This window comes from Chinchilla lanigera, unplaced genomic scaffold (genome assembly GCF_000276665.1).
Source record: "Chinchilla lanigera isolate Chin_1 unplaced genomic scaffold, ChiLan1.0 scaffold00105, whole genome shotgun sequence".
NCBI classification, from domain to species: Eukaryota; Metazoa; Chordata; class Mammalia; order Rodentia; family Chinchillidae; genus Chinchilla; species Chinchilla lanigera.
The window spans coordinates 5,015,597-5,032,471 of NW_004955506.1; the positions used below are offsets into that span (position 1 = coordinate 5,015,597).

Below are 16,875 nucleotides of genomic sequence, written 5' to 3' on the forward strand. Positions count from 1 at the left end.
TTCAAAAAGCAAAACAGCCTAAAGAGAAGGGCTTAAAATAGCCACTGTGGAGTGAATGGAGCCCGCTCTGCTGGGGCAGTCGGTAAACAGCCTGTCAGCCCAGGCCCGGGCTTCCCACAGAGGACGCATCTGTTTAACAAGCATCAGGACGGAAGGCAGAGTCTGCATAAGAGGGAGGAAGCGCTTCCTCCTTGGAGGGCCACAGCTGAGCCTGTGGAGAGAACAAGGGCATTGGGCACCACATCACTTCTGAGGTCCTCCTCTCTGCCCTCCCTCCGCCCTCTATCCTCCCAAAGACCAGGCCTGTTTGGACCACAGCAGCCAGAGGCAGCCACAAGATGCCCCATGCTCCGGGGTGGCGGGGGCATCTCCCACACAGCCCCTGCTCCCCCAGTCTCCGACCAGATGCACGGCTGCCCTTCAAGGGCCAGCACAATCTGACCAAGGGTCTAATGTGCATCCCCAGGACAAGGAGGGAAAGGCTGCAGGTTTCCACCTACCCCTAGGTAGAGGCACAGGCTGTGTCCCTAGGAACTCTGATTTGGCCAGGGGAGGCCATCCAACCCAAGGCCAAGACGGTGAGGTCTGCCTGCCCTGTCCATCTGATTTGAGCATTTTAGAAGGGAAGCCTCTTCTCTGCTGCAGCACCCCTGGGCCTGGAAGACAAGGACACTCGGGGCCCTCCCTGCCCAGCACTGTCACCACTGGGAGGTCTGGCCAACTCTGGAAAGATGATGTGAGAACAAACAGTCTTGAAGTGTCATGCGCCCACAGCTGGATTTCCCAGATGAGGCCAAGAGAAATAAACAAGCCCCCTCCTTCCACACACTGCAGGAGGAGCACCATGCTTAGGATCCTCCACCCAGCCCATGGGGCACAGTGGCCCCAGCATTCCTTCTAGGAACAGAGCTCTGAAACTGGCAGACACAAAGGGGCAGCAGTCTAGAGATAGCTGTGGTCAACAGCTGGCTCTGGGATCCTCAGTCTTTTCATACTTTGGCTTTGTTTTTGTGTTTTGTAGTCCTAGGGGTTTGAACCCAGGGCCTTGGGCATGCTAGGCATGCACTCTGCCCCTGAGCCACATCCCAGCCTCTAAACTTTCTTTTATTCCCCAGCTTCATTATGCTCATTCCTCCCAGAGAAAGCTCTCTAAGAACACAGTAGGCAAGGATGCGGGCTGAACCAGTGCCATTACCCAGCCCAGCTACACAGTTCCAGCCATCCAGAATGGGCCTGCCAAATGCAGTGGTTGAATAGTGTCCTCCAAAATGGTGTAAGTCCTGTCTCCAGGACTCTGTACATGTGGCCTTATCTGGAAAAGGATCTCTGTAAATGTAATTAAGGGGAGGCTCTGAGATAAGATCATCCTGGCTTAGGCTGGGTCCTGAATCCAGTGACAGGTGCCACTATAGAAGATGGAAAAGGAGAAAGGCACAGAGCCAAGCTCAGAAGGCCACATGCAAACAGAGACAAAGATTCAAGAGATGGGGCTGCAGACCAAGGCCAGCTGGCATCTACCAGAAACTGGAAGCAGCACAGAACAGACTGTCTCCTCCGGTGCCTGGAAGGTACTAACCCTGCTGACACCTTGACTTTGGGCTCCTGGCCTCCACAGTCATGGTGTAGCAAGCATCCTGACTCAGCACGTCCTGCTGCTGCTCAGTCAGTACTGCCTTGGAGCTTGCTGCACAACCAAGTGTCCACACACCTAGCCAAACTGGGGTGGGGTGGGAGGGTCCCCTACTCACATCTATTGCCACTGGTGATCACTCTGTATTGCCGGGTATCCCAGCAGGGCAGCAAGGTCTACAGTGGCATCAACCCCCACCAAAGGCTCTTGAGTGACCATACTCAGGTTCGGAAGCCACCTCAGAGCCTGGATAGATTCCACACGACATCCACCCCGAAGCTTCTGCTTCATGTTTCTTCACCCAGACCAGAGCCAGGACCTCAGCAGATGTGCCAAAGGAGCCCACCACCCTTAGGCCTCTTCTTGGGAAACCAGCCCAGCCCATCCGAGCAAAGTCCTCCCCCAAGGTTAGGCACTGGCAGCAGCAGGGTCATTTCAGACTTTAAAAGTAATTCTAAGGAGCAGCGGCACAGCACCTGCCTGGCAAGCGCAAGGACGTGAGTTCACTTCCTCGTACCAGAAAAAAAACCAAAAATAAATAAATAAATAAATAAATAAAATAAAAGTAACTCCAAAGCCAGGCACAGTAGCCTGTGCCTGTAACCCCAGCACACCTAGGAAGCTAGGGAAGGAAGACTGCAAGTTTGAGCCCAGCTGGGGCAACTCAGTGAGACCCTGTCTCAAATTTTTTAAAAAATTAAAAACGAGGCTGGGGATGTACCTCAGTTCCCACTATCAAAAAAAAAAAGTCAATCTAAAGTGGGACACCCCTTTTTTTTTTTTTTTAAACCAAACCACATACAGAACATGAGTGCATCTGGAACAATCACTTGTTGACAGAATTATCAACCCATATTAAACTGGCTGTTGGCTATGTCTATCTCACCTATCTCCCCAAGGATCAGAAGGGGAAATGGGTTTAAACTGCAGCCAGGAGATGTGGGGTAGATAAGAGAAAGAATTTCCTGGCTCAGGGCGGGGCCACCAGGGTGGCTGGGCAAGAAGGCTGCTCTACCTTCCCTGAGAGCAGCTGCTTAAGAAGTAGAGGGATCCCCAAGAGGGCCTGGGTGTGGCCAGACTATGAGTAGGGGCGGGGATCAGGTGACCTCTTGGGTCTCCTCAGGTCAAAGGTCCCCTGATAAATGCCAGCGATGAAGGCAGCCAGGAGCCCCTGAGAGGCGGCTGACTTCAAAAAACAAAGCCCCAGCCAGCAGCTCCGGGGCAGGCCTCAAAGGTTACAGTCCCAGAGCAGAGGGGGAGGCAGGCTTTCCTGAGCTTTAATCTGCCCACATCCTGTGGGTAGCCCAGGCACCCGGCAGGGTCCTCTCTGGGACCTCCCTGTCCTTTCTGGGGACAGAGAACTGAGTCTCTGGCTCCGAGTCTGAGCATGGCCCTTCCCCCAGAAGAGTACATAGTGCCCTCTCAATTCATGTCTCTTTCCTCCTCCTCCCCGCCTGCCTCCTACACCAGCGTGGCTGCTGCTGTGCACATCCTGAGGCTGTGTGAGCTGGCCCTGCAAGGCGCAGCTCCCTGAGGCCATGTGGCAATGGCCACTCCAAGGTCCCTCTGTGAAAGGTCTGTGTCCCAGCCTGACCCAGTCTCTTCCTGCGATGGGTGAGCCCTGTAACGGGGACTAGTACCAGGCAAGTTCAGTTTCTACTCCGGGCCCCAGAAGGATCAAACTGCTCCTCTGTTCCCAGCCCAGGTCACCACACACTCAGGTGGCAGCTGCGAGCAATCTGCCCAAGCAGACACACCTCCCCGCACTCCTCACCCCACCACTACTGGGGAAAATGTTAAAAGCACTTTAAAAATGTATCACTTGGGCCATTAATCAGGCTGGCTCAATTGAGGGACGCCAGAGGGCCAGATGGGGCTCTGTCTGCTGTGGCCGGGAGCCCTAAGCCAATATGAGCTACAGCCTAATTATAGGGCACAGTGACCCCAGGGAGCAGAGTTCAGGCTCAGGTCAGGGCTGCATCTAAAAGCCACTGCCACCCAGTGCAGAGGGTCACAGGGCCACACCCAGAGCTCACCAAGCAGTGTTGGCAGTGGGGACAGAACTGAAATGACCACACAGCTCTGCACACAGCCAGTTCGCCAGGCCCCATCTGGGTTCTGCTGAACCTGAGGGCTGGCTGGGCTTGGTCTCCACTCTTAAAACCAGGAGGGGTTCGGAAAAGAATGGGAGTCACAGAAAACTAAGAGAAGGGAGCAGCCACAGCTGGACACAGAAGATTCTGGAAGGGGTTGCTGGGGATGGTGGTATCTACTGGAGAGGGGCCGGGCCATGGGGGCACCTCCTGCAGGACTCTCCTGGGCTCCCCTCTAGGTCAGCATAGATCCTGGGACTCCACAAAGCCCTCTGGAACCACAGGGACCACAGCTGACCCTGGACCAGGCTGCACCCACGACTGTTCACTGGCCAGGGTTCTACACTCCTCACCCCCATGGAAGCCACAAGGGAGGACAGGAGCATAGAGAGGAGGAGGGGCTGAGGCCAGAGGGGCCTGCAGGAGAAGCCTGCAGGAGAATGGCACTGGGAGCAGGGAACTGGAGCCACTGAGAGGTCCAGAGGTAGGTGTCTGCCTCCAAGGCAGGCAGAGCTCTGGGATGGGGGCAGGGTAGAAGGTCAGCCTGGACTGCGTCCCCCAAGGCAGCAGATGCAGGAGACAGCTGGAATCTGCCCCCAGAGATGATGAGTGTCCAGTCCTCAGCTCCAGGGCCAGATGCAGGGACAGTGCCTCATCCCACCCACGTCAGGGCCTGAGCAAGAGGAATGCTGCAGGGTACAGGGATGCAGGAGAAAAACCTCAGTCCTTCACCCGTGCCAGCTTCCTCCTGAGCTGCAGCCAGGCAAAGGATCAGACAGAAATACAATTTCACTCTCACTGGACAGTCAAGGAAACCAATGGTCTCACTCTAAGTCACAGAACTTGGAACATCTGAGGATGGTTCCCTGATGCCCACCCAGGGCTCATCCCAAACTGAGGGCACTCTGCTCCCTTAACATCATCCACTGTCGAAGACTGAATAGTGGCCCACAAAGTTATGTCCAAGTCCCAAGGCTTGGAAATAGGGTCTCTGCTGATGTAGTTAGGGATCTTAAAATGAGATCATCCTGGGCTTAAGGTGAGCTCTAAATCCAATGACAAATATCCTTATAAAGAAGCAGAAAAAGAGAAGACAGATACAGAGAGGAAGGCCCTGGGAAGACAGACCCAAGGCTGGAGGGTGCCCCTACAAAACCAAAGAACAACAGAGTTGCCAGACGCCATTAGGGATATAGAGGAATCTGCCCTGCCAACACCTTGACCTTGGACTTCCAGCCTCCAGAACTGTGTTGCAGCAGCCCTAGCAAGCCCATAAAGGTCTTGCATTCCCTGCTGCTAAGCCTTCTTCTGCCAAAATCTCCCAACCCTGAGAGCCTCCCAGGACTGAACGCACTCCCCAGACTTTCTGGGTCTCACACATTTGTTCTGCTCTTCTGTTCACCCCCAACGCCCACTCACTCCAGCTTCCAGGCACCCAGTTGCCCTGTACTGAAGGTTTTTCACGAGCGGGGAGCAGACCCCTCTCCTGGGCAGGATGGGCACTGTATCCCCAGCATCCAAGGTGGGTAACCAGCCTTCCACATGTCCCCATACAGTGGTGTACCTCTGCCTGCATTTTCTTTCCAAGAGGAGAGGCCCAGAGACAGCCTCCTGGGCAGTTAATGAGGCCTCCAGTCCCTGTCTGCTCAGCTCAGGAGAGCAGGTAACTACACTTCCCAATCCACACGCCATAAACAGAGGATTCCTCAGTTCTGCTCATGGCTTGTGAGAGCAGAAAAAGAGGAAAAGCTACAATAAAGTGCAGGCCCTTGGTGCCCACAAGTTTTGGTTGCCCCATTATCTCATTCCTATCACCTACAGCAGGCAGTTCAGCCCCCTAACTTCTAAGCTGCCAGGCCTGACAATCACCACCTCCTGGATTCCCATCTCCAGGGAACCAGGCCCTTCCTGCCACCAACAGACAGCAGGGGACAGGGGGCAGAGCAGCTGCCTCCACAGTCCCCACCCTGCTAGCCTGAAGCCCGCTATTCCATCCGTCTCCTCCCCTATCCCCGGGAGGAAACAAGCCCACAGGGAACAGGACTGCAGGCTGGACCTCTCTCTTCAACAAAAATGGGAAATTCCAGCCAAGCTGTCCTCCACAAAAACACAACGTGTAGGAGGGTCAGGAGCTCTGTGATAGCCTGGAACCTGAGGGGACCACTGGGTGTTGTAAGAAATGACCACCAGGGCCATATGCAGCCCTCCCCAGGCCAGGCAGATGGCCCCTCTGGCCTCAGTTTCCTGGTAAAGGACAGGAAGAACTGTCCTGAAAGGTCCCTTCCAGGCTGGACACTCTATGAGCAGTTCCACCATGCTGTATCACCCCTGAACCACACGGCTCCTGCAAATCCAAACGCAAAGCACAGGTGACCGGACCTGGCCAGCCATGAAGGGAGCAGGCCAGCCCCGCTCACCCTCCTGAGCCAAGGTGAGGGTCTCAGCTCGGGCCCACATTCCTCATGGACAAAATAGTAGTGGCCGTCAGTACCTGCAGAGGCAGCTCCAACAGTCCACACATCTGGGAAAAGCCCAACCACTCCACCCAGCATCCCGACAGAATGGAGCTGGAAAGAACCGGCCAGGCCTTGGGCACCCTGGCTTCTCCTAAACCAGGGGCTCCCTTCCTAAGCCTCTACTTCCCTGTGTTGGAGAACAGGGCTGGGAGGTTTGTTTGGGTGAGTTATTTTCCTTTTTGACAATGAACTTTGAAAAACAACACCAATTGCTTCTTTCCTGGCTAAAGAAGCAATTTAGGCACAAAGCAGAAAATGTGCAAAACAGAAAAATGAGGAGAAAAAAACATCTGTAAACCTACAACTCAGATGACCCTGCCAATGTCCTTCAAATGTCCTTCCACTCCTTTGGCTGATGTGTGTGTCCGTACAAGGACACTGCCTTGTGCTCTTCTTCGTGTAGACTCTGGGCTAACACCCCATACATTCCCGGCCCAGATCCCAAGACTTCTCTACGGGTCTAAAGGGCTGATTCCTGACCAGCCACTGGCACACAGCTCATCAGTCATTCCCAGAGCCTGTGCAAAAACAGACTGGGAATGTATGGGGTGTTAGCCCAGAGTCTGCATGGAGCAAAGCATAAGGCAATGTCCTTGTACGGACACACACATCAGCCAAAGGAATGGAAGGACATTTGAAGGATATTGGCAGGGTTCTCTGGGTAGTAGGTTTACAGAGCAGTCCTACTTCCTGGAGGTTCTGGTTTGGTAGTGCTGGTGGGCCAGCTCCCTGGGATGCTTCTGAGGGGCAGCTAGGCATGGCCCCCGCCCTCCAGTGAGCTCACAAGTCTCACCTCTACCCCACTTTAGCAATCCTGCAAGGAGGAAGCCCCAGCCACAAACCCAGAGGCAGCATGGCCGGGACCTTGGAGCTGCCAGCTCAGCAGCCCACCCACCCTCATCTTCCTGACATCCAGCCTGGGCCACCATTGCTCTGCTCCCAAGGCGGTCACAATCCAAGGATGCGTGGAACTAGGCCACATACTGGGCACTGCTGAGGACAAAGGTTTCATGTCGGTCAAGGTCGCAAAACCTGCGTAGGGCCTGTACTGTATCATCTTAGAAAGTCCCACAGCCAGTGCCTGGGAAAACCTGATAAAACCTGGCCTCATGCACCACCACAGGACCAAGGAGCCTCCCTGAACTGTCCCAGCCCTGGCTCCCAGCTCTCACCTTCCTTCTGCTGACCGCCACCCACTCTCCTGGGGACAGGAGTCAGGCCTGTGCATCTCTACTCCCTACATGGGGGCCTCACATCCTGCCTGAAAGGGGTGCGCTGTTCCAAATCTACCATGCAGCGTTCACTGAGTGCCCAGCGCATACTCTTGATCCCTGCAACACCTGAAGACAGTACTTTACTCATGGGGTTTAGCTTTTGTTTTGGCTTTTTTTTCTTTTTCTTTTTTGTGGAACTGGAGATTAAACCTTGGGTTTATTTTTTTCTACATTTATTTTTGAGACAGGTTCTTACTAAGTTGCACAGGATGGGTTCGAATTTTTGATCCTCCTGCCTTAGCTTCCCAGAGTTCTGGGATTATAGGCATGTGCCACCACACCCAGCTTTGTGTTCCCATTTTACAGAGGAAACTGAGGCATAGAGAAGCCTATGACTCACTCAATATCACAGCATGGGTAAGAGTGAAGCCAGACAAGAGCCCCTGCCCCAACACCTGCCCGGCCCTGAGAGCCAGACTGGGAAGGCCAGGAGCTCACTCCAAGCCTCTGTGCTGTGCCCTCCCTCGCCCCGCCTCTCCCAGGGCTGACAGGGGGCACTGTTCCTCCTGTTTCACAGACATAGTCCCCAAGCTGGAGACAGGCAGGCTGGACCAGGCCAGAGGCTGCCCCATGACACCCAGGCTCAAGAACCTGGCCCATCCGGCTCAAGACTGAAATTTCCATAACAGCTAAGCATAGGCTGGTCTGCTTCAGGGAGGCAAAGATGAGCCTGCAGAAGCTGATACAAGACAGGGTCCAGGGAGCAGGTCTCAGAAGCAGGGAATGACAGCTGGATGCAGGAAGGGAGCTGGGACAATACAAGCCTGCCTGCCAACACCTGCTCATCAGCAACTTGGACCCCCAAACGGGGTTCTCAGGAGGATCGGAGTAGATGCTCAATAAAAGACAATGGTGATGAAAAATAGCCAGGGTAGGCTCAGTCACAGGAGATGCCTGCAGGCTTGGGGAACAGCTGGGAGGGCCAGGACTTGGGTCAGAGACAAAGAACATGCAAGAGGCAGAGAGGGAGGCCAGATCCTCAACAGCTGTCTGCAGGGCAGCTGTCTCCAGAGCCTGGCTTCATCATTTAAATATCAGAAGAGGTAATGGGGGAGGGGGGCTGAGGCCGACTTCACTGTGGCTGCTGCTAGAGCCAGGGAAGAGCTGCTCTGCTCTCTCAGTGACCCCATCCTGTCCCCCTCTCAGCTGCCCCCAGGCTGCTCCCTGGACCAGGAGTTGGGGGATGGGGGCAGCCATCTGCTGCCAAGGTGCAAATGAATGGTCTCCTATCACTGTACCTCAAAGGGGGCCCAGGGCCCCATGCAGCCAAGGAATTTTTTTTTTTTTTTTGTAGTTTAGTAAAAAAAGCACCACAGGCCTTCAGAGATTTTCTGAGGGCTGGGCCAGGCCAAGAGTTTCCCAGTGCACACCTGCACCCTGTTCTAGGCCTGCTGCACCCTGGCTGAGTTAACACCCTCCCACTGGACCAGCTCACCAGCCAAGCGATGGTGGAGCCTGGATCCCTCCAGCACTGGAGTGCACCCAGCTTGTCAGGGGAGTTGGGGGGTGAACGTCCCAGCCTCCAGGAGATGTCTCCCCTTAGTGCCACCAATTCTGCCTGCACCAGCAGCTCTTCTCTCATCTCCCCTCAGGGCCAAGGCCACCTGTGCCAGATGTGGGCACAGGGTGTTCTGCACACAGGACAAGGGGGCGAGAAATTGGCACTTCACTCTGAACTGAAGGAGAAAGCAAATCCCAGCTCAGTAACCAAAGCATTCAACTCCCTGACCTTTAGTGGTGGACAGCAGGCAGGGGACAGCAGAGAACGGCCCTTCCAGGCCTGGTGTGGAGCCAGGAAATCTCCTCCGGCTCTTACTGTAGATAGTATCAGTCTCCAAGGGACGCAGGGCAGAGCCTGCCCTACCCCTCACAGGGAAGCTGCCCACCCACGTGGAAAGCAGGGCCAGTGTCCCTGCTCAGGGCCACTTCCTGCACCCGGGGGTGGGGAGACTCTTCCTGCAGCACTTGGAATCCACCAGACTCAGGTCACTGATGCTCAGCAGAAGCCTCACCGTCCTTTGGGTGGGCTAGGGGACGGGAGCCAGCAAGAGGCCCGAGCTCAGCCGGACTCCCCACACCTGCCCCAGGCTGTGGCTCTCTTCCCGCCAAAAAGGAAGCTGAGACCGCTCTATCTGCTGACCTCCAGGAGTGGAGAGAGGGCTGTCTCCACAGGGAGGTGCCTGGTACTCCAGACCCGACCCAGCACACTCGCAACGACTGCTCCTAGTCAGGGCGCCTGCAAGGCCAGGAAAGCCCTTCCTGCCATGGGCTGTAGTTTAGGGTGTCAGAGGGAGACTGGAACCCGGAAAGACCTGACACAGGCTGCAGAGGGCTCCATAAAGCCTCCTGGTCCCTGAGAGGGAAAGGGGACAGGGGAAAGTCAGCTCCCAGGGATCCCTTCCGAGTGGAAACAATACATAGACCACGGAAACCATCCTCCTGCTGCCGACTCCTCACTACATACACGTGGGGGGACACAGGAGCAAACATGGGGACTGCTGCCATCGGCAGCCAAGGAGCAGCACTTCCATGGTCCCTCACAGAAGTGGTGAACAGCAGCAGAAGGGGGCGTTCCCACTTAGGGCAGGGGAAGGGGGTTGTTCTAGGCCTCTGCAAGGTCTCACCGAGGAACTTCTAAGGCACAAACTCATGGCCTTGGGGACACAGGAAGTTCTTAGCTGGGAGGAGCGGGCAGTGCAATATGCATAAAGCCAGATCCCTAGATTTTAGGCCAGAGCCACAAAGGGAGATGGTGGGTGGCTTGGGAATTTGGGGGATTAAGGACAGAGAAAAGCCCAAAGAAAGAAAGAAATGAGCTTCACCCAACTCTTCAGTTCTCCCCAGGCCATCCCCAGGGCACGGGTTGCAGGCTGAGAGCCCTGGCAGAATGTGTTTAAGTCCAGACAGTATGGGGGTGGGCACAGGGACTTCACATTTATATTCCTCGCCTAAATTGAGGTCATCCTCTTGTCCCTCTGTCCAAATTTCTGGGCATTGGCAGCACTTTTTAAAAACGACAACAAACTTGAAGTTTCTAGAATGTCTGCTGGCCTCGCCTAAATGGAGCCTTCGGGCTCTATCCAGACCAAATGAAACAGCCCAAGCCCAGAAATGCCCTCCAGGCGCCGAGGGGTGTCCTCAGGCCAAATGATGGGCCTGTCTGGCTGGAGGGATGACAAATCTTTGAGCTTTTAGGACTGTGTTCCACAGAATTCCGGACCAATTGGTCTCATAAGCAACTCAGAGTCTCCAAATTTGGGAAAAAACCAAGAGGGCTTTGAAAAGAAAGCCACTGTTTAGCCATTTTTCCTTGTGATTTGGTTTGGGGGGAAGGGGAGAAAGTCTAACACCATATCTCCTGGCTGATGTCTCTGGGATGGGTCAAAAAGAGATGAGTTATCTGGGACTTCTGCCTCTTACAGGCCTTCCACCAGAACCCCTAGCTGTCCAACACCCCTTCCTCCTGCCCCACCCCACCACCCCGAAGAGCTCCTGCACACAGCCCGCCACCCCACCCTCAGTACAGATCCACACCACTGCCCTAGGGGCCTCTGAGTTCGGCAGGAAAGCCTGAGTCTGGCCTGGCAGGAAATGGGCACTCCATCCTGGGTCTGCGGACAACACAGTTTTTCCCTGAACAGCAAGCCAGCCCCTCTCCCAGCACAGTGAAGGTGGGCACTGATTTGGGGACAGAAGGAAAGGGCTGGAACAGCAATATCAGCCTGAAACTTAGCAACTATGCTTCTTCTCTAATATAACCTCCCTCAACCCTAAGCATGCAAGAAACGGAAAGCGGAGGTAGGCAAGGACCCTAGCTCTGCACCAGGATGTCAGGGCCCAGCACCACTGCAGGGGCAGGCTGAGGCCACAGATCACCAGGCCAGGAAATCCCTGGCTCCTACACAGCAAGTACACAATCAGCGCAATTGTATTTCCCTTGGTGACACCACTGTGAGCGGCAGCAGGTGCCCGATCTCCACCAGCAGGACAATCTCGCCCACAAGTGTGGTCACAGCAAGCGCCACACGTGCTAGGCACCGTGCAGGCTGTGACTGCTGCTCTAGGCAATCTGCTTTTCCAGGCACTGAGCCCCGCATAGGCCACACTGCTCCCAGGCTCCCAGAACCTCAGCACTGTGGGAGTGCACAGCGAAAGGGACTCTGAACCTTCCCTTTCCTGCTGGCCTGGAACAGGACGGTGCCGCTCAGAGCCTAGCTCTACACCACACACAACTCAGCCTTGAAAAGGCCTGCTGGACAAGGATGCCTGGGCCACCACGCACCCCTCCTGACACAGCCTGCACCTTTCATGCTGTCAGATTTTCTATCTTCATGGCCTAGTCACCCAGCATGTGCCCCTATGGCTGTCAGTACTAGGCTCTGCAGACAGGCACAAGTCCATCCACCTATCTGTGATGCTCTGGGTGGGGGTGGCAGAGGACACGGGGACATCCGTCCAGGAAGAGGAACCATACAGCCCACACAGTCACAGCCTCCAGGGAGAGAATGCTGACACCTCCAGGAAGAATGTCGGCCAGCAGGAGGGTGGGGCTTCCCTTGAAGTACTCAGACTTCTCCTGGGCTCTGTGGCCTCTCCAAGTCTGCAAGATTTGCCAGCGTTACTAGTGACCCCACTGTCCAGTCCTGTCCCCACAGAAAAATCACATGGGCCCCTGGCTGTGACTTTCCATCACCCAGGACCTACTTGTCCTGTGCAAATACTCACCAGTTCCAAAGGTTATACCACCCTCATACCCAGCAAAGCAGGCCTGTGCTCACACCACTGCATCTTACTCTGAAAGAGCCACTTATAACCTCACTCAACACAGGAGGAAACAGAGCCTTAGGCAAGCCAACCACCGTCTTTCAGATGGCAAAGTGGACTAGCTGTGCAGCACTACCAATCACACCTTCGGAGGCCTCTGCCTCTGGAGCAAACTATATCCCCTCCCCCAGCCTCTTTTGAAAGCTTCCTGGAAAGCCAAATGCTCCAGAAAGTATTTCCAGACGGATGCCACCCAAAGAGGGTGTCTCTGCCTCCCCCAGATGTATAGCCCAGGGATGCCTCCATCCTGCTGACTGATAACAGAAGTACCTGCAGTCTGCCTTCCCTGTCTAACTGAACTTGCTCACAATGGGGATGGTGGGCTACAACAAAGAATCCCAAGTTAACAATGCCATAGCTGTAAGATCAGTGAAAGCAACCCAGCCCCTCCTAGCTGTAGGGCACACCTTACCACATACTCCCTCGCTCCACTGTCAGCCACAGCGATGGGAGAGTGGTATTCCCAGGAGCCATGAGTGTTGGCTGGAAAACAAGATTCATTACACTACAGACCCACAGCAGGAATTAGGGACAGGTCTGCAGCCGTCTCCAAGTAACAGGCCTTTTCCTCCAGGGAGGAGAGTGAGCCTGGATCCAGCCATCACCAGCTCCCATGTCGCAGGAGTGTCTGCATGGTCTCATCTTAAGCAGGGGCCCCCCACTTACCCTCTTGGCCAGCTCTCCTGTGAGGCTCCCAGACACGGCTTGGAGGGTCCTACTAGAAGGACAGCAGAAAGCTCCAGGGGAGGGCTGACATCAGCCAGCTCTGGGATCAGAGTGTCTGGGTCCCAAGCCAGATCTGTTTCAACAAACATCAAGGATTTCGGGATTCTTTCTGGGCATGCAAATCTGGTTACAGCAAACACCGCAAAGGAAAGTAGGCCAACAGCTGGCGCCTGGACTGGCTTTTGTTACACAAAGACCCAAGCTGTAATTGTGTTTGCGATAACAGATTTGGCCTGCACACAAGAAAGAATACACCGTCCAGCTACCCCATGCCTCCACTGACTGGGCGTGGGACAGAGTTAGGGGTCACCCTCATTGCTACCCTGTCACAGAGGAGTGGTAGGTATCATGGGCATCACCTCGAAGGCCTTTGTCCTAGTGAAGGAAAGGGGGACATCAAAGAGAAGGAGGAAATCACTGCGAAGTAGAAAACTAAAAACCACATCAGCAAAACACAAAACATTTTCCTGTCCCCTACATGGTGACAGTGGGGGGAGTCTATGGAGAGGCCTTGAAGGACAGGCGAAGGCAGGATGCAGGAAGTTCATATTGGTGGTGGACAAGGTCACCCTCTCTGACACGCTGGGGGTGGGAGAACAGACTGATTCCCTGCACAGCCCCTTGGTGATGAAGGTGCCTCAGCTCTCTCAGTCCTCAAGGACGGCAGGAATGAGCAAGGCAACAGGGAAAGAAAGAGGACAGACAAGGAATTTAAAATTTAAAAAGATGAAAATAGCAGGTGCTACCCCAAGGGGAGACTGGCATGCCCAGGATGTAAGGTGTGGCATTAGTCGAATTTCTACACCCTCCAGACACACGGGTACAAGGCATATAGGCTTGTTGCCCCACCTGGGCCTACTGCTCTGGCCTGGGCACCCCCCCGACCCCGGCCTGCTCCAGGTAGCTTCCCTCTGCCCTGAAGGACGCATTACTCTGGCCGCTGGCTCCAAACCTCCCAGAAACACCTCAACAGGCCCCTCTGCTACCTCCCCCACTGCCAGCACCTGCTGGATTCCAAGCCAGGTTGTCTGCTTGGTTTGAAAATCACTGCCACAGATGCTATGCTCAGAGCTGGCCATGCTTTGCGGGTAGCCCCCGGAGCCTCCACTGTTCAGCAACATGCACTTCACAATGGCCCCACATCCTCCAGCCTCAGGAAGAGACTGAGAGCTGCTGTGGCAAAGCTGCCACTGTCCTCCCTCCCCTTTCGACCTACCTGGCAGAAACTGAAGCAGGTAGGCAGCCCGACTGGAGGCTTCTGGCCTGTCCCCTCGGAAGGAGGCCTGAACTCCTCCAGCGCCACTCTAGGCCACTCTGACTGCTTCCCCAGCACGGGCCACACTGATCTCAGGGCATGCTGGTCTTCCGTGGCCTGGCCCCTCTGATTGCTACAAGTTGGTCCCTCCTTATGCTCCAGGCCCCTATCAGGCCAGCTCCTTTCCACCTCCCCCGCTGCTGAGCTCTCCTCCTTCCTTGGGTGACCTTCCCCTGACTGATTCAGCCGCTGCCAGCTCTTTGCCCATGGCTGGGCTGGACTGCACACCTCCCCAAAAGCAATCCCTTCCCCATGCTGTCCCATCTGTCCAAGGTCATCTTCTCCCAGACAACTTCCACCCCAACTCCACCCTGAGTTCTAAGGCACAGGGAGGGCCACCTTTCTACTCCTCAGGGCAACGGCCTCATGCAAAGCACCCGTGCACACTACAGCACACTCACAAACACCCCAGGATGCGAGGGGCTCTCCAGTGCGTTCAACGCCCCAGTTCCACCCTTCAGTGCACACAGTGGGAAGATGATGCACACAGGGGACAGAAGACCCAAGGAATGCTTTGATCTCCAAGACTGAGGCATCTTCCCCCAGAGCCAAGGGGCTGCCAACCGCTGCACGAGGATGCTCGCAATAAGCACATCGTCTTAAGCTGAATTTGAGGACCAAGAAGATGGGGCACAATGGTGTGAGGTTGAAGTCACACAAGGGACCCCAAGACAGGGGCACCACCTGCCTCCACTGTTCAAACTGTGCCAGCTGGTAAAAAAAACACAACGTTGGCTCTTGTTGAGACCCCCGCATTCTTCTGCCGAAATCCCACCGAGTCAGGGAAGGAATGCCAAAACCTGAACTCCCTGCAGGCCCCGGGGGAGTGGAGGCCATGCGAGGATAGGACCTGAAGGGGGCAGTGTCTCCTTCCAGACTTGCAGGACCGGGATCTGATTGGCTGGCTCTTGCCAATGGGACAGTGGGGATTAAAGGGCTGGGGGAGCATGGTAGAGAGGTACAGTCTCAGCAAGGCAACATTCCTCCTGGGCCAGTAGATCAGGGGAGACCCCAGAGTGAGCACGCACCCCAAGAGTAGAGATTGTCAGGGACACAAGTCATCACAGCTCTTGGACCTAGAATTATACTTGCTCAGGTCAGAGCACGGAGTGAAGGTGCTAGAATCTGAAAACGTTCTCCCACTGACGCGACCAAGTGAATGAGACATTCCAGGCTTTGCACAGCCTGTGCCAGCAGCCGCTGGCTCAGTGGTCCCGTATGTTTGTACGGTCAAAGCCACGAATCTTACCCAAGGATGAAGCTTACCGCAGGCCTAGATGGGTAGCTGGGCTCAGGACACCCAGATTCCACCCCGGTCCTGTCTATGGGAGGCGGTGGACCTCAGGCCGGTCACCTCTGGGGTCGGCCTGGCGCCTGGCACCTGGCCTCCCGCAACTAACTCCTTCAAACTCAGCCTCTCCCCCTCGAGGCCCACCAGAGGGCTCAGCGCACTGCTGCCTGGAAGCCCCTCCGAGGGGCGGGGGCTCCGGCCGGCAGAGGCAGGCCCGCCCCTCCGGAACCCTGCCCCAAGCGGAGACCATTGTGTGAGCCTCCCTTCCCACCACCGTATTTACTCCCGAGGACGCAGGATGCAGGGCCACTGCACCGGCAGTCACGAGGCCCCGCGAAAGGCGCTTGAGCACACACAGGCCGGGGGCGGGGTTGCCAGACCCACCCTCGGAGGGAGAACCCCCAACCCCGAGCCTCTCCAAACTTTCTAACTCCGAAGGGGAGGAGAGAGCCAAAATGTTCTCCTTGCCCGCATGCAGGCTACCTCTACCCGCACAACCCGACTGTGGAGGCAGATGAGGATGTCCCCAGGTCTGGACTGGGGCCACTGGACGCCCCACGCCGGACCCCGTCCAGCCGCTCTTGCGCCTGGCAGGATTCCGCTCGACCCCGGCTGTGAAACTAGCTGGGGGAGGGGAAGGCTGTCCGCCGGGCAGGACGGGGGCGCCAACTCGGTCCTAGGAGGTGAACTAACGCTCTAACTAGCTGCCAGCCCTGAGGGGGCCCAGAGCTACGGACGAGCGCTAGAGGGAGGGGACTGGCCGATTTCCGAGAATGGAACTGCGCGCTCCCGGATAGTTCTGAGAAAGCTCTGAGAGCCCTTGAGGAGGTGGCTGTCGCTCCACAAACATTAACAACAATAAAAAGAAGGAAACCCCGGGCAGTTAAGGGGTCCTATGCGGGTGCGTGGTCCCTGTGGGTGCGCAGAACCGGGGGCTCCACGTAGGCTATGCGGGGCCGGGAACGCGTTCGGCGGGAGAGCGACCCGCCAGGGACCCGCCTCCCATCTACGCACTCCAGATCCCCCCCCCCCATGGTCCTGCCCCGCTTGTTAGGGCGGCCCGGAACCCACCTTCGAAGTCCGAAATGATCCCGTCCAGCTGAGCGTTGACCGCGGGGTCGGACATGGTGGCGTGTCGGCAGGGAGTCGCGCGGAGGGCGGCGGGGAGGAAGCGCCCCCGGCCGGGCCCTGGCCCTGCGCGCTGGC

At 56.0% G+C, this 16,875-nt stretch overlaps 1 protein-coding gene across 1 annotated transcript in view; it reads right to left on the bottom strand.

Moving 5' to 3' along the window:
- Sept9 (septin 9) overlaps window positions 1-16,875 on the bottom strand; it is a gene marked incomplete in the record, with an annotated part of 89,981 nt that overhangs the window by 72,489 nt on the left and 617 nt on the right. Inside the window, 1 exon segment of the mRNA XM_005407395.2 lies at window positions 16,741-16,875. Coding sequence (XP_005407452.1) covers window positions 16,741-16,795 — 55 coding nt within the window.